The following is a 22,885-nucleotide window of genomic DNA, read 5'->3' on the forward strand; positions in this document are numbered from 1 at the left end:
CTTATACTATGATTAAAAATGAGTATCTATGTCCAAGCATAATTTTTTTTTTAAAATTTTTTTTTTTTAAATTTATTTATGATAGGCACACAGTGAGAGAGAGAGAGGCAGAGACACAGGCAGAGGGAGAAGCAGGCTCCATGCACCGGGAGCCCGACGTGGGATTCGATCCCAGGTCTCCAGGATCGCGCCCTGGGCCAAAGGCAGGCGCCAAACCGCTGCGCCACCCAGGGATCCCCCTGTCCAAGCATAATTTTAGTCATGATGAAATACCTGAATACTTAAAAGTAAATGAACAAATAAGTTTTTTTAAAGAGGTTTAAACATTATGCCCTCAAAATGGATGGTATTTTTTAATGGTTATCCTTTATCATTCCCACTATATTAATATTTAGACCTTAAAGTCAGGCAAAAAAAGACAATTAAAACATTTTGTATATCCTTTATCATTCCTATCAAATGCTTTATAATCCACTTGATGGCTCAAATATGTAAAAACATAAAAGGAAAACGACAGAGTTTGTATTTGGTCGAGTCCTAGTACCTTGTTAATATTTCCTCTTGACAATATTTTTAAAAAAGCTCTTATAAACAAAAGGCACAATTTCACATTTTCCATATTTGATGGTACTTTTGGTCTGTCTCATACACAGTGTATTCCTTAGTGAAAAACGCCTTTCTATATCCCTTAAATTCTTTGCACACGGCATTCATGTTTTGTAACACAGTCTCTTAACAGTGTTTTGTCTCTTTGCCATTCAATGTTGAGATGTTTTTATTATGATGGTAACCACCCCCAAATAAACCCCACCAAAACTCCCTTTACGTTCCTTTAGCTCACTTTCTATTCGCTAACAGAGCAAACATTAACTTGACTGTACAAGTTAAAAGAAAAAATTATTTTACCTAATGTCACTTTCCCAAACTCGATTTTCATCCAGATCTTCAATAAACTTCTCTCCTTTCATCCAATAAATTAAAGGACTGACATCTCCACTGTACCCAAAGAAAGCTCTGCAGGTTAGATTAGCTGAGTCACCTGCAGAGAGAAGTGATGGACATGGGTTATAAAACTATTTGTACACTCTTATTTTAGGCAAACTGGCAGGTAACATTTTAAGCACTTCATTGATTTAACGAAACATTTACCTAAAATGTTTTTTCAGCTATTTTTAATCTTTGTCAAATTTATAGAATATGTGCTTTTGACAGCTTAATGAAATGGGAGTTACTTATAAGATTTTGAAGAAGATTGGTCAGCTATTTTAGAGAAGGTTCTTCCCGTTATGCTTGCCTCATGTTTTTACACAATTAGATTTAGGTTATGAATTATTGGGAATGATACCACAGAGGTGATGTGCTCTTCTCAAAGTATGATATCAGAGGGTAAATAATGTTAGTAATTATAAGATTTCACAGGGCAGGTAGAAGGTGTTTCTCAGTCCTGACTGGAAAATCGAAAGGAGACAAAATCTTTGGAAGGGAAAGAAAAGGAACTGTAAATCCAGGATCCCTTAAAAATGTTATTAAAAAAATCTTTACTGGATATGGAATAAGGTTCTAATTAAGGAAACCAACATATGCTCAGGTAGAAAAGCATATTTAAAAAAATGAACAACTCATGAGAATAAATTCTTGAGATTTTTTATTAGATGTAAAATCAATGATGTTACTGTGGAGATTAGTTTCTTTCAACATGCTACTCAGGAGAGATCATTGTAATGATGAATACAGATTGGTTGATTACTTAATAAGGTAAGTGGAGGTCCCTGATTAAAAGGCAGAAATAAATTTAATGCTTGCAAAAGTAAGGCTTATTTCTGGACAGGTTATGCCATTTTGCAAACACCTGGTTTCTCCAAGCCTTAGCTGGCATTAAAGAACTGAAATATTCCAGTACATACTAGTTTTAAGGTCCTGTTGCCTCCAAGTGGAGCGACAAAATGGGCGATGAGATGGGGAGCCATAAGGGCCTACTCCAGCTTGGATTGAGGCAAGGAACCTCTTAGTGTATACAGAGTGCCAAGGCGAGTTGCCCCAAGATGGGCCACTTCAGCATACTGAGTATTTTAAATAAAAATTACTTAAGAGACAGCCCGTACAAGGATGACATTTAGACCCTCCTCTGTCTCCCTGAAAGCACAAAATGAATCTCCTATGTGAAAAGTACCCTCTTTGTACCAGGAAGTAAATAAGACACCCTTATCACCAGATTCAGGGAATTTAGAGCAGAGAGGGCTGTAAAAACAACCCTTGTTACTTTTTACCAATGTTCTACTGCAGCCCAAATTCTCTTTAGAATTCCTTACTAACTCAAGCTCTCAAAGTTATTTTTTCTTTGGCCTGTCAATTTCTCACAGATTTATTGCTTCTTTGTCTAAAAAGCATAAAAACTGCCTGCCTTGGACATTTCTTTAGGAATCAATTTCATTATTGGGCCTCCATGAGCATGTAATAAAACCTTGGGATTTTCTCCTGTAAATCCATCTCATATCAATTCTTAGTCCAGCTGGAAGACCTTGAGTGGTAGAGGAAGAATTTTTCCTTCCCCTCAGGTACTATGAGAGGGGCTGAAAACCATGATACCTTTGCTGGCATCTGAAGCAAGCAAATTTTCTGAATTTCATAAATTCTTGAGAAGAGTCTAAAGGACAACTAAATGACCTTAAAGTGCAAAGAAGGAGAGTCCTAAAGACTGGAAACCTCAGAGCTAAGCTCTGAAATTGTGCTTACGAGTGATTGCATGAGTATGTCTACTTGCAGATGACATAGCTCATAAAGGGTTATATCCAAAATAGATAAATAAAGAACTTATAGAACTCAAAACTCCCCCCAAAAATAATCCAATTTAAAAATGGGCAGAAGACACCAATAGACATTTTTTCCAAGAAGACATACAGATGGCCAAAAGACACATGAAAAGATGTTCAACACCACTCATCATCAGGGAAATGCAAATCAAAACTTCAATGAGCTATCACCTCACACCTGTCAGAATGGCTAAAATTAACAACACAAGAAACAAGAAGTGTTGGCATGGATGTGGAGAAAGGGGAATGCTCTTGGACTGTTGATGGGAATGCAAACTGATGCAGCCACTCTAGAAAATAGTACGGAGGTTCCTCAAAAAGTTAAAAATAGAAATGCCAGCAATTGCACCACTAGGTATTTACCCAAAGAATATAAAAATACTAATTCAAAGGAATATATGCACACCAATGTTCCCTTTGACGATAAAGATGTGGAATATGTATATATATATATTCATATTAACATATATATGAATATTAGTTATAAAAGAATGACATCTTGCCATTTGCAATCACATGGATGGAGCTAGAGAGTATTATGATAAGCAAAATAACTCAGAGAAAGACAAATACTATATGATTTCACTCATATGTGGAATTTAAGAAAGGAAACAAACGTGGATGGAACTAGAGGGTATTATGCTGAGCGAAGTAAGTCAATCAGAGAAGGACAAACATTATATAGTCTCATTCATTTGGGGAATATAAAAAAATAGTGAAAGGGAATAAAAGGGAAAGGAGAGAAAATGAGTGGGAAATATCCGAGAGGGTGACAGAACATGAGAGACACCTAATTCTGGGAAACGAACAAGGGGTACTGGAAAGGGAGGTGGGCGGAGGGTTGGGGTGACTGAGTGATGGGCACTGAGGGGGGCACTTGACGGGATGAGCAGTGGGTGATATGCTATATGTTGGCAAAAGGAACTCCAATAAAAAAATAATAAAAAAATAAAAATCTTTTACTCAAGACAAAAAAAAAAAAAAGGAAACAAACAATAATAGGGGGAATAAAAGAGAGTAAAACCAAGAAATAGACTCTTAATTATGGAAAACAAACTGATGGTTACCAGAGAGGAGGTGGCTGAGGGGATGGCAGAAAGAGGTGATGGGGATTAAAGAGTGAACTTGTGATGAGCACTGGGTGTTATGGAAGTGTTGAATCACTAAATTGTACACCTGAAATTAATATACTGTATGCTAACTAATTGGAGTTCAAATAAAAACTTTTAAAAATCCTATTCTCCAAGCTCTACAATAAGAACATTTTTATTGAATAAAATTAATATTATCTTAATTATATCCATTGTGTAAGAATGATTCATAAATAAATTCTTGCTTATCTAATATTTCTAAGATGGCACGATATAGCCTTTGCCTTTTATCTTTGTTTATGTCAGCATGTTCTCCAAGTAAGCGATTCCTTGTGGATTTTGAACCTGTATACAATAGTCATCATTAGTGACAAGATAGGGAAAATCCAGAAAATGTCTACAAGCTTTTAAGAGGCAAAATGGGGCTCCAAGTAGGTTCCTTTATTATTAATTTTTGTATATAAATGTTTCCTAAATATTTCAATACATAACCCTCCTTCCTTGGAGAATATTTACGTTACAAAATGGATAATTGAATGCCAATCTTATTGACTGGAAATCAACTGTGGATTTCTATGGGAAGTGTCAATCCAATGTTACAAAACAATTTTTTAAAAATTTTTATTTATTTATGATAGTCACAGAGAGAGAGAGAGAGGCAGAGACACAGGCAGAGGGAGAAGCAGGCTCCATGCACCCGGAGCCCGACGTGGAATTCGATCCCCGGTCTCCAGGATCGCGCCCTGGGCCAAAGGCAGGCGCTAAACCGCTGCGCCACCCAGGGATCCCCACAAAACAATTTTAAACCTAATATTCTTTGCCTTCCCTTTTCATACATTCGCCAGCTTTTATGCAATTGACCTACCTGTTACAGTGTCAAGGCAGTCATGTATTCAAAATGTAAATCTCAAAATACTACCTGGTGTGGTGATTAATATCACATGCCAACAGAACCAACAGATATTACAGAGTTTTAAATTTTTATATATCAATAACTTACTTAATTTGTTTTTTAAGAGATCAAATTTTAATTTTTAGGTGGGAGTTAGTGACTGGAACTCTTAAATAGAAATCTCCAGAAATTACCTAATTTCCCATTATAGTTATATTAAATTTGGGGGTTTATAGATAATGATCATGCCATTAGCAACTCCGCTTGATATTAGCAGAAAAGTGAATTGAATCTCTCATTGGGACCTGAATTTGTCCCTCTTGTCACAATCCTATGTTCCCAGATCAAGTGATTTTTCCATTATCTAATTCTTCATGTCTCTCATTTGCAAGCTTTGTGCTGCAATACCTAGGAAAAGGCTCCTGCACCCACATAAGAAGTGATTTGCTTTCTCAGTCATTTTTGCTCACCTGATCTTTGACTACCTACCTTGCCTTAAGGTCCAGTATTGGAGGTATCTGCAGTATTATAGGGACACTTAGGGGAACTCTATCCAGACTTGGACTGGGCTTGCTGTGGGTCAAATAGTGGAACTCATGGAAGGCATAAAAGAGGGTGGAAGGAAAAACAGAAAAGCACTCCACTCTGAGAGGAAATAGGATGAATGAAAGAATGCCAAGGAACTTTGGAGGAAATAATTAACTTCAGACTGGCTGAAGAAGCTCAGGTGTATGTGGGGGTGGAAGTGGGGAGAGGATTAGGGAGAGAGTAGAGTACTGATGAGACCAGAGCACTGGCAGCCATATCCTTCCATGTAGGCCATGTTGAAGAAGATTTGGGCCTTCCATTTAAAGGCAGGGCTAAGCTGGGGGAAGGTTTCAAGGAGGAGACTGACATAATCACATCTGAATTCTAAGGTAATCACTCTTACTGTATTTGCTAAACTGGGATTGGATCAGAGAGAATAAAGAAGGATTTAGAATGTTACAATACTTTGGGATCACATAAGAAATAGTCACTGCAAAGCTTGGATTTATTTCCACATAATTTCTTAAAAGGTGATAGCAGTGACTACAGGTCACTATGCTCTTTATCAATATGATAGGAGACCTTTCAAAGTGGAGATTAAATAGAAAGTCTGATAAGGTGGAAAACATTTTTTATTTTTATAATTTACATGCATCGGTGTGTGAGTAGGGGGAAGGGGGTGTAGATTGGGGAGTTGCCAGCAGCTTCTCAATGAAATCAGGATAGAAAGTCTGTTCTGTGAATAGATTTTTGAGTGGTTTCTCTCAATTATACCCCCTTGTGTGGCTGAACAAAAGGAGATCATGTCGCATATGCACAGCTATGCTAGCAGGAAAGGACAGGAGAAGCCCAGTGGAGCCTATCTTGAGAGAAGTGCCCCGTAAAGTCTGGCTCACACCTGAGACTACCCAACTGCCTAAGTGTTGGGGAGGAAAGTTGTGTCCACTCAGAAAGTTCTTTTCTTCTGAGAAACGATGGTTCATCACATGAGTGTCAGGGAACTGTGACTTTGGGCCCCAAGTGTGTATTACCCATGTTTGAAAGCAGGAATAAAGGACTATCAGCCGTTCCTGGTAGGTCAAATAAGAACTGAGACTTGATGGAAATTCCTGGGCAGGATGAGACCTAGGGAGAGATGATGCACTTCCACCCAATAAGGGCAGGTGGAAGTTCATAAGGGCAGAGAGGAAAATAGAAGTTGGGAGATTTTACATAGGGAATTAGGCAGTTAGGAAATAGGATGAAGAAATTCAGAATAATATGACTGTGTTTATACCTTGCACTGATGAAGCAGGGCATGCCACTTACATAATAGGTTTTCAGCATTTGAGTTTTAGGGGCAGTCCATCCATGATTCATTTCACATTCTCATGCTTTTTAACATTATATTCCTTGCTTTAAATTTTCCTCATTTCCACTTCTTCCAAAAGAATGACTTGCCTTTTATAGAAATAGTAATTCTGTCTTTTCTCCTCCCATAGCCCTTGGGACATACCTGCATTTTATCATAATATATTCCTCACAATATCTGGTTTGTTTGCATGCCTAACCTAGGAACTAGAGTATTTATTCCCCAGAGGCAGAAATTACATGTGTATTTACCTTTGTATATTACTAGGACCCATCACAGTGTCTTGAATGTGTTAGGAACTCAATAAATACTTTCAAATTAATAACCTGCTTAATATCTCTTGTACTTGCATTTTCCCTTGGTTCCTTTTTTTCAAAGCTTCATTAATTAAAGGTTACATGTCTATAGCCTATCTCAGCAGGCCAAGTCTGCCTTGTAAACTAGCCTGCAACATTGCAAATGCAGAGCGTCCTCACTCAGATGTTATTTCACTTGTGGGCTGGAGCCAGTTCATACCAGCTTGTAGGAGTCAATTACTGCCATTTTCAGAAATTCTGTAAGTGGATTGTTAAACACAGTCATTATTAAATATCAAATTATAGACACTTACAATGAACTATACTGTATTATTTCTTTTAAAGATTTTATTTGAGACAGAGAGAGAGAGCGCGCATGAGCAGGGGAAGGGGGAGGGGCAGAGGGAGAAGCAGAGCCCCTGCTGAGCAGGGACCTGATGAGGGACTTGATCCCAGAACCCTGGGATCATGACTTGAGCTGAAGGCAGATGCTTAAGTGACTGAGCCACTCAGGCACCCCTTAATTATACTGTATTAAGAACAAAGGTATTAGATATTCAAAACTAAAAACTTCCTAATTATTTTGCTACATTATTCATCTACAGTATCTGTATGGCAAAAATACTATATAATTGTTTGTCACTATACATTTTTCCCAACTGCACATTTAGTGAGATTATGTTGGTAGTTTGCTATCATCCATGGTGAAAGTATTTACTCCATAAGTCGCCAAACTCTACAAATCAGGCTATGATATATTGTTTTGTTGTCTGTCTATACTTAAGACAACATGGAGAAAAAGTTAATAATGTAGATTAAACTTAAAATTGTCATATCTATAGCTGTTAGACTGGTAAAAGCATAAACACAAAAATTCCTCTAGTATCCAAAAACTATATTCTGATTCAGCAAAAAAGTTGCTTACATCATTGATGAAAAAATAAAGTTCTGACATATATCTCCAATGTCTCTTATTTGCCAAAGTATCAAAACCACTTAGATGTCAGATTATACTTGGAGAATGAATCGTTAAACATTTACCAGCACACCACTCTCTTTAAAACTGTTCTCTCAGGGCACTTGGGTGGCTCAGTCAGTTAAGCATCTGACTTCGTTTAGGCTCAGGTCATGATCTCAGGGTCGTGAGATGGAGCATGGCATTGGGCTCCATGCCCCATGCAGAGTCGGCTTAAGATTCTTTCCCCCTTTGCTTGCACACTTGCTCGCTATTTCTTAAATGAATAAATAAATAAATAAATTCTTAAAAAAAAACCCTGTTCTCTCAAAGAAACTGCATGCATATTTTAATAGCTATATTGAGATGTAATTCACATATCAATTTATCCATGTAGTTTTTATTATATTCACAGAACCAGCAGCACAATCAACTCTAGGATACTTTCATCATTTTAGAAAGAAATCCTGAATCAAGTAGTCACTAGTCATTTCACCCTAATCGTCCCAGCCTTTGACAACCACTAATCTACTTCTCAGTGGATTTGCCTGTTTTGGACGTCTTGTATAAATGGAATCACATAGTACGTAGCCTTTTGTGTCTGGCTTCTTTTGCTTAGCTTAATGTTTTCAAGGTTCATCCATATTACAGCATATATCAATACTTTATTATTCTTTGTGGCAAATTAATATTCTATTGTATGGATATACCATATTTTGTTTTCCATTCATCAGCTGATGGACATTTACTCTTTGACTGTAATGAATAATGCTGTTTTGAATGCTCCCGTACAAATTGTGTGTGGACATAAATGATTTAATTTCTCTTGAGTGGAATCTAGAAGTAGAATTTATATCTAAAACTGGAATTGCTGTGTCATAAGATAATTCTATGTTTAAATCTTTGAGGAATTGCAAAACTGGATTTCCAAAGTGGCTATACCATTGTACATTATCACCAGCAATGTCTGAGGGTTTCAATTTTCCAAAATGCTCACCAAAACTTGTCTGTTTTTTTTTATTATAGCCATTCATTCTAGCCATTCTTCACATTCTTCAGGAGTGTGAAGTATTATGTCTTTGTGGTTCCTACCATTCATATTAAACCAAAATTTTTTATTACATGTAATTATTTTATTAATAACCAATGTTGTTCAAAATTATAAAAACTATCAGAATAAAAGGGCTTTTGTTAGACCACAGAATGTAATTGTCACCATCATACCTAAAATGTTTAATTTCCCTACTGTTGTGTTGTATATCCTCTGATGGATTTGTAATTTTACTTATGAATTTATACAAACAGACTAAATTAAAATTATCAAAGGCTTATAGTCTTTAAGAAAAACCAAAAAGAGTTATTTCCAAATGTTTAAAAGTAGACACACTTTAAACAAGAATTTAATATAAATGGGACTGACAGGATCATCTATTTTATTTTATTTTATTTTATTTTATTTTTTTTTTTTTTTTATTTTTTATTTTTTTTTGGATCATCTATTTTAAATTCAGTACAAGGGCACCTATCAGCATCATCTTTGTAAGATAATTTTTTTGCAGTTTTTCCAAAGCAATAAGACATGAAACAACAGTAAGATGCCTTAAAAGGATGATAAAAAGTATTATTTGAAGATATTGTAATTGCATACTAAACCAATTCAGAAGCACCTATATTTTTAATTTCTTTGAAGAAAGAGTTCTTTCTTTCAAACATCCAAATATAAGAAATATATAATAATCTCTCACCAGCAAAGTTTTAAAATTTGGCCTTTTGATATTACAGACTTTTGCGTTTATGTTACAAAATGTAAACATCTGTACAATTTGAGTTATTTTAGATGCAGTTTGAGTTATTCTAAAACAGAATTATATAGAAAATATATCAATATCTTGTCAAAAATATGACATCACCCCAATGAAACAAATGGAGTGCATATGGTAATGTTTAGTGAGAGGGCTATCCATCCTTTCCGTATATTTCAACAGAATTTCACATCCAGAAGAAGAAATGCCCTTAAGAAACTTAAGAGCCAGAATATGCAAAATAAAAACAGAGAATGCAAGTTTAAAGGACATTAATTCTAAAATCATTAAAAGCTGGCTTATGAAATTTTAAAATGAGACACAGTCTGCCTAATATGAAATTGTAGGATGATCTAACTCGGCGTATTGGAACCCTGTGGCAATAAACAACTGAAGAAAGCAATTCAGTAGAAGAAAGTTTTCCTTAATGGGGTAAATTTGGAAGTCTGATAAATGTTAGTTTTTAAAGTAGATGATTTGTAGGAAATTAATGTACTTTTATTTTAGCTAGTTAATGTGATTTTAAATTATTTTTTCTTTAATCTTATTTTCTAAAAGTCACTGATTTTTATCATGTTTTTGTCAGCCTTACGAAGAACACCCTATGGTTAGCTATGGTCCATGATATCTAAAACTCAATATCATACATAATTTCCATAGTAATGAAATAGAAAATAATAAAAATCTGATTTACATGAGCAATAAACAAATTATAATAAGAGATGGTTGTGAATAAATGAACCACAAAATCACATCAAGTCAGATTAAAGTTTTATGAAATATATATACATAAAATTTGCAGATTCTTGGTTGGAAAACAATACTTTTGAAGTCCATTTTATTTATTTTTTAAAGATTTTATTTATTTATTCATGAGAGGCACACACAGAGAGAGAGGCAGAGACACAGGCAGAGGGAGAAGCAAGCTCCATGCTGGGAGTCCGACGTGGGACTCGATCCCAGGTCTCCAGGATCATGCCCTGGGCCAAAGGTGGCGCTAAACTGCTGAGCCACCTGGGCTGCCCTGAAGTCCATTTTTTTAAAATAATAAATTTATTTTTTATTGGTGTTCAATTTGCCAACATACAGAATAACACCCAGTGCTCATCCTGTCAAGTGCCCCCCTCAGTGCCCGTCACCCAGTCACCCCCTCCGCCCGCCCTCCTTCCCTTCCACCACCCCTAGTTCGTTTCTCAGAGTTAGGAGTCTTCCATGTTCTGTCTCCCTTTCTGATATTTCCCACCCATTTCTTCTCCCTTCCCTTATATTCCCTTTCACTATTATTTATATTCCCCAAATGAATGAGACCATATAATGTTTGTCCTTCTCCGACTGACTTACTTCACTCAGCATAATACCCTCCAGTTCCATTCACGTTGAAGCAAATGGTGGGTATTTGTCATTTCTAATGGCTGAGGAATATTCCATTGTATACATAAACCACATCTTCTTTATCCATTCATCTTTTGATGGACACCGAGGCTCCTTCCACAGTTTGGCTATTGTGGACATTGCTGCTATAAACATTGGGGTGCAGGTGTTGAATTCCATGTTAGATTTAATGTTACTGCTAATAAAAGTCTAATAAGTTGTAGAATTCAACAATTCTATATTCTTTAAAAATTTAAGTAGACAGTTATTATCAATAACTATCCTTAAAAAAAGTATAATGATAGTAGCAGGGGACAGCAAGTGGATGGTCCAAAGAGCAAAATGTATTGATTTTTGTATGTTCTTTTTAAGTAAAAATTGGATACATTTAAGGTGTACAACATGATCATTTTATATACACACATTCACACACTTATAGTGAAATGATTACTATAGTCACACTAATTAATATATCATCTCCTCACAGTTACTTTTCTATTTTTTGTGATGAGAGCACCTGGAATCTAGTCTCTTAGCAAATGTCCAGTATTCAGTACAGTGTTTTTAACTGTAGTCATTATACTGTACATTAGATCTCTAGACTTGTTTGTCTTAAATAATAACAACTTTATACCCTTTGACCACCTCCTCACCCCTAGTAACCACTGTTTTACTCTCTCCTTTTATGTACATGGCTTTTTTAGATTCCACATATAAGTGAGATCATAGTTTTCTTCTTTCTGTATCTGACTTATTTCACTTAATATACTGTTTTCCAGGCTGATCCATGTGGTTGCAAATTGCAGTATCTCCTGTTTTAAGGCTGAATAAATTCATTATATATATTTATATAACATTATTATATTATAATATATGATTATAATATATTATATATTAATATATATTTATATTTTATTACTTAATCCATATATATGGAATATATATATATTCTCTCACAATTACTTAATATATAGAATATATATTAATATTTTTAATATATACTTAATATATAGAAGTATATGTTACTTAATATTATTAAGTAATAATAGTACTTAATATATGAAATATATATATATATTCTCTCACAATCACTTAATCCATTCATCCATCAATGGGCACATAGATTATATCTTGGCTATTGTGAATGGTTAAAAGGTATATGAAAAGGTACTCAACATCAGTAATCATCAGGGAAATGCAAATCAAAACCAATGATCTCTCACTCCACACCTTTGAGGACAGCTTTTATAAAAAAAAATAAATGTTGACAAGGATGGGGAGAAAAGGGAACCCTTTTACACTGTTGGTGGGAATTTAAATTGGTACAGATATTATGGAAAAAACAGTATGGATTCTCCTTAAAAAGTAAAAAACAAAACTATTATCCAGCAATCCCTCTTCTAGGTATATTCCCAAAGGAAATGAAATCACTACCTGGAAGAGATATCTGTACTTCTATATTTATTGCAAAATGTACTTAAAAACAATAATAAAAATAACATGATTTTTGTCCCTCTGGCAGAGCTAGAGCTCTTTGGAATCAATTGTAATGCTCAGAAATGGGACCAGACTTACTGATGGGCAATGAGTTATCAGAAGTGAATTATGATACAAAAACAAAGATTGATTTCATGATACAACAAAAAGTTAGGGTTTATTAGTTAAATATTATAATAAAATAAATAAAAAGGAGAAAGTTTATTATTTTATAAATATGTGGAGGAAAAATATTTTCTTAAAATTAATCTAAAAATCGGGGTCCCTGGGTGGCGCAGCGGTTTGGCGCCTGCCTTTGGCCCAGGGCGCGATCCTGGAGACCCGGGATCGATTCCCACGTCGGGCTCCCGGTGCATGGAGCCTGCTTCTCCCTCTGCCTGTGTCTCTGCCTCTCTCTCTCTCTCTGTGACTATCATAAATAAATAAAAAATTAAAAAAAAATTAATCTAAAAATCACAAGTTTGAGATAGACCTATCTGAATATATAACTAGTAAAATTTCAGTAGAATGGAAAATAACACAAACTAAGACAACAGAGAATGATTATAAATTTTTCTTTATTATATTTGTTATCTAATGTGTGACTGAGTATGTTTTCAGTTAAAAACAAAAAGCAATATATAACCTTCAGCATAATACCTACAAGGGTCATTAATAGATTAATATTTCAGATATTCAACTTGAAAATAATTATAGTCAGATTTTGATAAAAACTAGAGGAAAGGTTATTAGTATTGCAACTCCTAATACTACAATTAACCTTGTTTATTTTTGTAAATTTCCATTAACTTTCATGCCAGGTTTTACATTATACTCCCAGATCTTCTATAATATCATTTCGTTTAGACAAAAATGGCCTCAGATTTTAGATATTTTCTTACTTTAGTGAAGCCAATGAATTTCAGACTTATTACCAAAAATCTTACCCCCCCTACCAGATTTTGACTCAGCAACTGTGGAGGGTAATAGGGATTTTCATTTTTAACCAGCACCCCTAGGTGACTCTTTTGTGAGTGGTTACAGTTAACTGTCTGGAATAATTTCTTTTTACCTTGGACTTTGTTTAAAGTGTAGTTGAGGCTCAGAAAAGAATCAAGATGTAAAAACACTTAGGCAGGGCCTTCAAGCAGGAAGCAAGGTCACAGGGGCTAGGGAAGAGGAATGAAGGGTTCATAATAATGATAGTGGTGGGTAGAGAAGTAGCTTGTGTAAACAAGACGGAGGATGTACAACTGGGTCACTGATGACTGGATTCAAGGTACAGAAATAAAATATATTCTCTTTCCTAGGGAATGTAGGAAAAACAAATTTGTGTTTCAGTGAAGAACTACTCATTTATCTACTGCACACCTTTCTGAGTTATCAGATTCCAGCTCTTCACTGCCTTTGAGCTATTTTTCAACTCTATAAATTGTTGGTAACTGATATGCAAATTCTCTCATGTCAGGTAGTGATTTAATTGACTTCATTTCCCCTCTGCTTTTCCCACCCCCAAATAAGGAGAAAAATCAATTTTGTCTCTACTTGGAATTCATCTCAACATTTCTTTATTCTGCATCAATCTGCTGTTATGACTTTACCTTTGAACTGGTCATAACATCTGCCTGGCTTCTTCCTGTCATATGAAAAAAATTTCTCTAACATGTGTTCATTCTTATATCTCTATGAAACTCATGATTGTACCTATTTCTGAAAGTTATTTGTTAACAGTAATACAACACTTGCCTCATCACTCGTCATTAAAATAACCAGCACATGATATATACACATACATGATATATCTCTGACATTTATTTGATTACTGAAGGATTTTATGAACATTTTCCTTATCCTTTTTTCCAATATAAAAATCAGCAATGTAAATTTAACTTCACTCTGCTTAAGTTCACACTATTTAACTTGCTATCAATAGAAACTCCATTTTTTCTTCTTTTGGTCTCTAATTTGCTGACGTGAAATTTCTGATACGAAAATCCTTGCAAGTGATTCAGAGAGTCAAGCACCATAGCTTCCGTCACATCTCTAATACCCAAGTGATAGTGCTAATACTATTTACTACACTTAACTGGAAATACAGGAAATGATCATCAGAATTTCCCAAGTTGCAGAGAAGAGAGAGACACATTAATTTAATTTTTCTCTCAATTTAGTTTCTTTGTTTTCCTTCAAATAATAAGAGAAAAATTTAAGCTATGGCCTAGGGAGCCATGCACATCAAATATATCAGTCAGCCGGGACTGGAATCCTGAAGATAATGGTATTCTTGCTGTCTCGAGTTGATATCCGTAACAGCTACAGTAAAATGCACTAAATGCTTCTGCTGCCTTTTTGGTAGAAAGGTGCACTGTCAGCTCAATCTTACCAGGTTCAGAAGGAAGCATTCGAAAATTGATCATAAAAAATCATTTGCTATCTAAAATGAGAACAATGCTTGTCGTAGGGCAAGCTTTCAAGTAGGCCGATGTGAAGGGGCCTTAGAGGGAAAATAATACGTTTTTCCTTCAGCCAGTGGATCTCAATAGGCAGCAGGGACACTTGTTATTCATTGCAACCTTCTAATTAGGTGTCATTTGACCATTTCTAATACGGCTGAGAGCAGAGATTCTCTCTCCACTAGAGGACAGTCTCTAACATTGAAAAATAAAAAACTCTCCTTTTTAATTAAAAGAAAATTTCTTCTCTAATTAAAAAGCATCAATATCCAGAGGTCTTACTCAGAATTAGGAAAGAATAAGCATTTTGTTCTTTTTTTTTTCTTTGCCATGTGTCAAACACCATTTATTTTCTCATTTAATCATCAACACATCTTGATTCCAGGGAAATTAATATATCCTGACTTATTTGAGAGTGAACTGTTTAAAATCTTCCATATTGACAGAAAATTCTGTGGAGAGGAATAAGGAATTTAGCCAATGGATTCCTTCAAATTTCTGAGAGGTGCATATAACATAACCAGATATTCTTTTATATTTTATATACATATTTTATATACATAAAGTTGTGATCTATAAGCGTGGGTTTCTGTTTTTGCTAGTTCAATGTCCCTTTTTCTGGAAAAAAAAATCCCACCCTCTTCATCTGAGAGAACTGCTTTCCCAAGCTTCAGGCAATCATAGTACCCTATCCTCTTGGTTATAGTGATTGACATTAGTGTAGCAAGTAGTTGGCCACAGGGGTTGACATGAGACCCAAATGCCACCAATCAGAATCCTTCCCTACTCCAATAGGAGGCACAAGACCATTCTTTAAAAAATCGAGGTAAAACTGGTATATACCATTATATGTTTCAGGTGTACATTATAATTGGACATCTGTATACACTTCAAAGTGGTCACCACCAAAAAGTCTAGCTACCATCTGTCACTATACAATAAATTCCCTTCGTCCATTAAGCCCACTTCCAACCTCCTTCCCCTTTGATGACCACCAATTTGTCCTCTGTCTCTATAAGTTAATGTATTATTTTGTTTGTTCATTTGTTTTGCTTTTTTAGATTTCACATATGAGTGAAATGATACAGTATTTGCCTTTGTTCATCTGACTTAATTCTTTTTTTGTATATTTTTTATTGGAGTTCAATTTGCCAACATATAACACCCAGTGCTCATCTCGTCAAGTGCCCCTCTCAGTGCCCATCAACCAGTCACCCCATCGCCCCGCCCACCTCCCCTTCCACTACCCCTTGTTCATCTGACTTAATTCACCTAGCATATCTTCAAGGTCCATCCATGTTCTTGCAAATGGCAAGATTTCATTTATCTTTGTAACTGTTTAGTATTATATAATGTGTGTGTGTATATATATATTTTTTATTATGTATATAATATCTCCTTTATCTATTCATCCATTGATGGACACTCAGGCTTCCTAAAATTACTAAGAATTGTTTTGTGGTCTAATGTGTGATCTATCCTGGAGAATGTTCCACATGCACTTGAGAAGACTGCATACTCTGCTGTTTTGGATGGAATGTTGTATTTATTAAGTCCATCTGATCTAATGCGTCCTTTAAAGCCAATGTTTCCTTGTTGATTTTCTGTCTAGATGATCTATCCAATGATATGATGCAAGTGAGGTGTTAAAGTTCCCTCCTATTATTCTATTGCTGTCTATATCTTCCATTAGGTACATTAATATTTGCTTTATATACTTTGGTGCTCCTATGTTGGGTGCATTTATATCTATAAAGGTTATATTTTCTTGCTAGATTGACTTTATCATTCGTAATGACCTTCTTTGTTTTTCATTAGTCTTCTTTTAAAGCCTATTTTATCTGATATGACTATACATATACCACTTTTCTTTTTGTTTCCATTTGTATAAAATATTTTTTTTCATTCCTATCCTTTTGGTCTGTGTATGTCCTTTTGAAGTGAGTCTCCTGTAGGCTGCATAGGGCTGGGTCTTGTTTTGCAAATCCATTTAGTCACTCCAAGTCTTTTGGTTGCAGAATTCAATTGCCTTATGTTTAAAGTCACTGAGAGGTATGTCCTTATTGCCATTTGGTTGTTTTCTGGCCGTTTTTATAGTTCCTCTTTGTTCCTTTCTTCTCCCTTTCTCTCTTACCTTGTGGTGTGATAGCTTTCTTTAGTGTGACATTTCTATTCCTTTCTCATTTTTTGTTTTTCCTGCTCTACCTGAGTGAATTCCATTGTTTTGTCTTCCAGCTTGATGAACCATTCTTCTGCTTCATCCAGACTACTGTTGAACCACCCTCCCCACCATTCCGTGTATTTTTCAATTCAGTTATTGCATTCTTCAGTTCTGTAACTTCTTTTTGGTACTTTATTATATTTTCTATCTCTGCTGAAGCTCTGACTATGTTTATCCACTCTCCTGAATTCAGTGAGCATTTTTATGACCATTACTTTGCACTCTTTGTTGGGTGATTGCTTATCTCTGTTTCATTTAGGTCTTTTTCTTTGATTTTTTTTTTCTTGATCTCTCATTTGGAACATATTCCTTTGTCTCCTCATTTTGCCTGTGTCTCTGTTTATTTCTAGGAATTATGCAAATCAACTACCTCTCTCAGTCTTGAAGGAGTGGTCTTGTGTAGGAGATGTCCTAGGGCTCAAAAATGCTATTCTCCTTGGACATCACAGCCAGGTGCTCAATGAGCATTCCCTGTATGAGCTTCATGTGCCCACTTGCTGTGGTGAAGCTGTGACTGTGGTTTAGGGGTGAATGGGGCACTTGTCCAGCCCAGCTGTGACACATGACTGTGATTCAGGAGTGGGCAGGGCCCTCAGTGGGGCATGCCCTTTGGTGCTAACAAGTCAGTGGGGAGAGTGCCAAAATGACACCTGCTAGCACTAGCATTAGCAAGTTAGAATGAGATCACAAAAATGATGCCTAGTGATTCAAAATGACACTTGCCTAGTGATTCAAAATGACACTTGCCAGTGTCTCTGTCCATTGAGAGAATGCCATCAAGTTTCTTTATTTCTGGCAGATACTTTAATATTAATAAGTGGGTCTTCATCACATACGGTCTAGGTGCTTTTCAAGCTGGTGTTTTTTGTCTGGATCCCATAGCAGGTGAGCCTGTGTGTGAGCCCTTTAAGAGCAGATTTCCCGCTCCCTAAATTTCTGATTTTCTTGAATGTAATCCCCATTGGTTTTCAAAGCCAAGCATTTTTTGGGGGGGGGGCACTCATCTCTCTTGTGTAGGATCTAGAAGTTGGGATGCCTGATGTAGGGCACAGACCTCTACATCCTCTTGCTTCTCAGGGAAAAAGTTCCATAGTTTGGCGATCTCACCTGATTGTGGATAGCTCTCTCTCTCTCTCTCCCTCTCTCTCTCTCTGTGTGTGTGTGTGTGTGTGTGTGTGTTTCATGAAGCCTACTCTTTGCCCTTCTGACTTGTTTTGATGCTGCCCTTTATTCTTTGTTGTGGAAGCTATTTTTATATGGTTTTCAGTCTTTTTTGAGGGAAATTATTTCATATATAGTTGTAAATTTGTTGTACCCACAGGAGAAACTGAGTTCAGGATCTTCCTATGCCACCATCTTGAACCCTTCTCTCATGAGCATTTTGTTCATAAATAAGATATTGAATAGTAGAGGGATTTTAATTTCATTTGCACCAGCAACGATGCATATTAAAATTACTGCACAGTCATGGTAAAGATAAATGTTTTGCCAGATTCTGCATTAAGATAAAAGCAGTTTACAGATCATATTTATCTTTTGTCTTTGATTATACTGAACGGCTCCTCTTCCAGAAAGATGTTTTCGGAAATGAAGAATCTTCCCCTGACTGTCACTGCCCCCCCCCACACCTCAAACACAAAAAGATAGTTCCTTTGGAAACTCCTCAAGACATTTTATCCAAATAAATATCAAGATCTATGGTACATAATAGTTGACAGTATCTACCCACATGCAGTTCTTTAGAAATCAGTTATTTCTATAAGGAATCCAAAAGGAAGGAAAGAAATGCAAGGGATAGATTATAACAAGCTCATCATTGAGAATATTATTCCTGCAAGATGTAACAATGTCTGCTCAAATTTCAAGAGAACCAAATCACAGAAAAGCAAGTCATACACTTTTAAATTTGATAACCATATTTTAGCTGTAGTGTCAGGTTTCCTTATGAACATTTATTTTATCCTAACTTACAACATAGTTCTGTCGCTTTTAAGAACAAAGCAACTTATTTGGCTGGCAATAGGTTATAAGAGGATCTAAGTAACCACAAATAACTCAAAATTAATTAATATACATCCATAGTATACATGTAAGTGTTCACAAACTGTTACCAGTTATTACTATTACTAGTTTAACTATTATTATGGGACTTAAGCTTTTCTATAAGTGATAATTTGCAGTTCATGCATTCAGTTAGACCAAATTATGACTTTCAAGAACCTGAGGGCTACATACAGGGATTTGGATAAATAGATAAGGGTATTTCCTAAACTAATAAGATGAAGAGAGACAGTGGCGAAATCCCTCCAGAATGGAGAAAAATTTCATTCATTTGAAAGGAAGGGTATACAAATGGGAATATTATTCCCACGTTGTGTTTTGATAGTTCAAAGACTCTTATAAGGACTCAAATTGTACCTCCTGATGGCTGCCTTCTATTTGCACAATACAAAAGTTTATGGCATCTAGAACAACCAGTGGACACCAGGCTGAAGAAAGGAACTCATTAAGCATCCATTAACATCTGGTGTCTTCTGTAGACCTCACCCCTGGAAAGTGTGATTTTGCAACTGAGTGTTGAAAAGATAAGCATTAGACAAAAGAAGGAGGATGCTGATGAAAGCCATTGGAAAATGTTCAACTGCCAGGAAATGGATTTGCTCAAAAACATTATTCAGAAACTCCTGGTGAACCATTTGCTTCAACGTGGATGGAACTGGAGGGTATTATGCTGAGTGAAGTAAGTCAGTCAGAGAAGGACAAACATTATATGTTCTCATTCATTTGGGGAATATAAATAATAGTGAAAGGGAAAATAAGGGAAGGGAGAAGAAACGTGTGGGAAATATCAGAAAGGGAGACAGAACATAAAGACTGCTAACTCTGGGAAACGAACTAAGGGTGGTAGAAGGGGAGGAGGGCGGGGGGTGGGAGTGAATGGGTGACGGGCACTGGGTGTTATTCTGTATGTTAGTAAATTGAACACCAATAAAAAAATAAATTTAAAAAAAAAAAAAGAAAAAAAAGGAAAAAAAAAAAAAAAAAAGAAACTCCTGGTGATGATAAAGGAGAGGAAGTAGGGCCATTTTTTGGATATTTCAAAAATTGAGTTAAATTATACATAATGTAAAATTTACCATCTTAGCCAATTTTAAGTGTACAAGGAAGTAGGGTCATTTTTGCTAATCAGTTGAAGAGTGGATAGGAGAAGTGATTTGTGGTTTGCTTTCTGACAAAGATATCAGAACTACTTGTAATTTTGTGCATTTCTAAAATTGTTTTGCATCATTCACAAAGTAGACTTTCTTTTTTTATAATGCAGACATTTTTAGGCTTTTATTGCAGAGTCCTTACCAATCTCAAATTTCTGGGATTGCACCTTTAAAAAAAATATTTTATTTATTTATTTGAGAGAGAGCAGGAGACAGAGAGAGTGAGAGAGCACAAGCAGGAGGAGTGGGAGAAGGGGAGGGAGAAGCAGGCTCCTTGCTCAGCAGGGAGCCCAGATGTGGGCTGGATCCCAGTACCCTGGGATCATGACCCAAGCTGAAGGCAGATGCTTAACCAACTGAGCCACTCAGGCACCCCTGGGATTGCATCTTGATAAGACAACTCTTTTACTTTTGCCCCATTAACTACACAGTCACGATACTTAATGCCTCAATGCTTCTTTTAACTCTTGTGGTGCTTTCTCACCCTTCTAGAGTCTCACATTTTTAAAGAAAATTATTTCATTTTTAGCCTCCACATATACTTCAATCGGCCATTAACAAACATAGAGAAAGCATTTATCTGTAGTCAGTGATCAGCAAATTCTTTTGACTTCAGGATCATAAGCAGTTGACACAAGAAAAAAGGAAACAGAAGGGGCTGCAGATTAGGAATACAAAAAAGAAGGACAGAGAGGGAAAGAAAAATGAAAGGAGGAAAAAAGAAAGGGATATTAGTGGTGGTGGTGAAGGGTACTGAAATGTCCCCAACAGCTTCTTCAAATATAACTGTTATATAGAGGTTGCTGTATTTCGTTGACATTGTATTTTGGGGCTTTGTTACCCAGCTTAGCCTGTACCCAAAGAGTACCTCTAGAATGTACTTTTTTTTACCTTGTCTCCCAGGTTGCAGTGTGGCAGGATAAAATTCACGGCACTGTACTAATCTGATCCACTTAGTGTTGTAGACAAGAACCACATTTATCTCTTACTATCCTCTAATCATTTACCACAGTACCCATGTACAGAAGAAACAGAAAAATACAAAGCCCCTCTTTGAGGATGAAGGCATGAAATCAGGAGTGAATTGCTTTTTAAGAAAAGACTTAGATTTAATTAGAGGAAAACTATAAGGCATTTACTTATCTTTCATTTATTTAAGGTTATTACAGTCAATAGCATCTGCTTTAAAACACATATGGTAGCTTGTGAATTAAAAAGGGGGCTTTGGAGTGTTGGGGTGGCTCAGTCAGTTGAGCATTTTTTCTTCCTTTGTCCACCCCCACTTGTGTGTCCTCTCTCTCTCAAATAAATAAATAAATAAATAAATAAATAAATAAATAAATAAATATTTTTTAAAAGGGAGGGTTTGTTTTGTTGTTTCTTATGTGGACTGTGGAAGTTCCAATTCAAATTGCATTTTTCTATATCTGTGAGTTTTAATAAGACACCCTCCCTCCAAGTGTCCTAACACTCAAAGTCTTTTTTTCTTAAGATTTATTTATTTGCTTGAGAGCAAGAGAAGGGGGAAGGGTCAAAGGGAGAGAGAGAGAATCTCAAGCAGACTCCCCACTGAGCACAGGGCCTGATGTAGGGCGCCATCTCACAACCCTGAGATCATGACCTGAGCCATAATCAGGAGTCAGATGCTTAATGGACTGAGCCACCCAGGCACCCCTCTAACACTCAAAGACTTAAAGGGATAATTTAGACATGCACAAAGCCTGCTTTTCTTCTGTTTTAAAAATATAAACCATAATTCTTAGGTTTATGTGGCTTTCAAGGTTAATGAAATATTCTTCAGGAGGCTTCATAAGCTTGTAAAACACTGTTAGTGTAGGACATAATGATAGCTCATGGATGATGTTTATTATTTAAAATGTGAATGAACATTCAGTGAACTCACTGTCTTCTGTTTTCTTCATTCCTGCCTAGAAGGCGTTTTGTTAGCATTATATTAAAAGTATTCAGGGTAATTGCTGGTGTTTTCATACAGTGGTTTGCTCTGCTTCTCTCCTCCCCTCCATAGCAGCTTAGTAAAATGCTTCTGAAAGCTTCTAAGCCTAAAATACACTACGAAGCTTGGCTTTTTTGGTTCACATTCCATAAAAGGAGAAATGATAGCACTGTGAAATGCCATGGAAGCAGTTCAAACAATTGAAGCTGAAAATGGGAGGGGATTTTTTGTGCTGAGTTGATCAGGAAGTTGCAGAAGTTGATAGCATTCATAGAGATTGTCAATACTTAAAAAAATTCACTGTTATTTTCATTTCTAGTCAATGACCAAAGCTATTTCTTTCAGTTATTTTCATTCTTGAAAAAGACATGTTATTTCTTCCTTAGAATCTGTATTTTCCTTTGCAATCCATTCTACTATTTGAATCTTTAGTCACTTGAAAGTACCCCTGCTATTCGAACTTTCATCTCTCT

At 35.9% G+C, this 22,885-nt stretch overlaps 1 protein-coding gene across 1 annotated transcript in view; it reads right to left on the bottom strand.

Moving 5' to 3' along the window:
- IL1RAPL1 (interleukin 1 receptor accessory protein like 1) overlaps positions 1-22,885 on the bottom strand; it is a 1,256,301-nt gene that overhangs the window by 67,475 nt on the left and 1,165,941 nt on the right. The window contains exon 8 of the mRNA XM_072818101.1: positions 907-1,039. Within this exon, the coding sequence (XP_072674202.1) occupies positions 907-1,039 (133 nt within the window). The remainder of the gene's footprint in view (positions 1-906; positions 1,040-22,885) is intronic.

This window comes from Canis lupus, chromosome X, assembly GCF_048164855.1.
Source record: "Canis lupus baileyi chromosome X, mCanLup2.hap1, whole genome shotgun sequence".
Taxonomy (NCBI): Eukaryota; Metazoa; Chordata; class Mammalia; order Carnivora; family Canidae; genus Canis; species Canis lupus.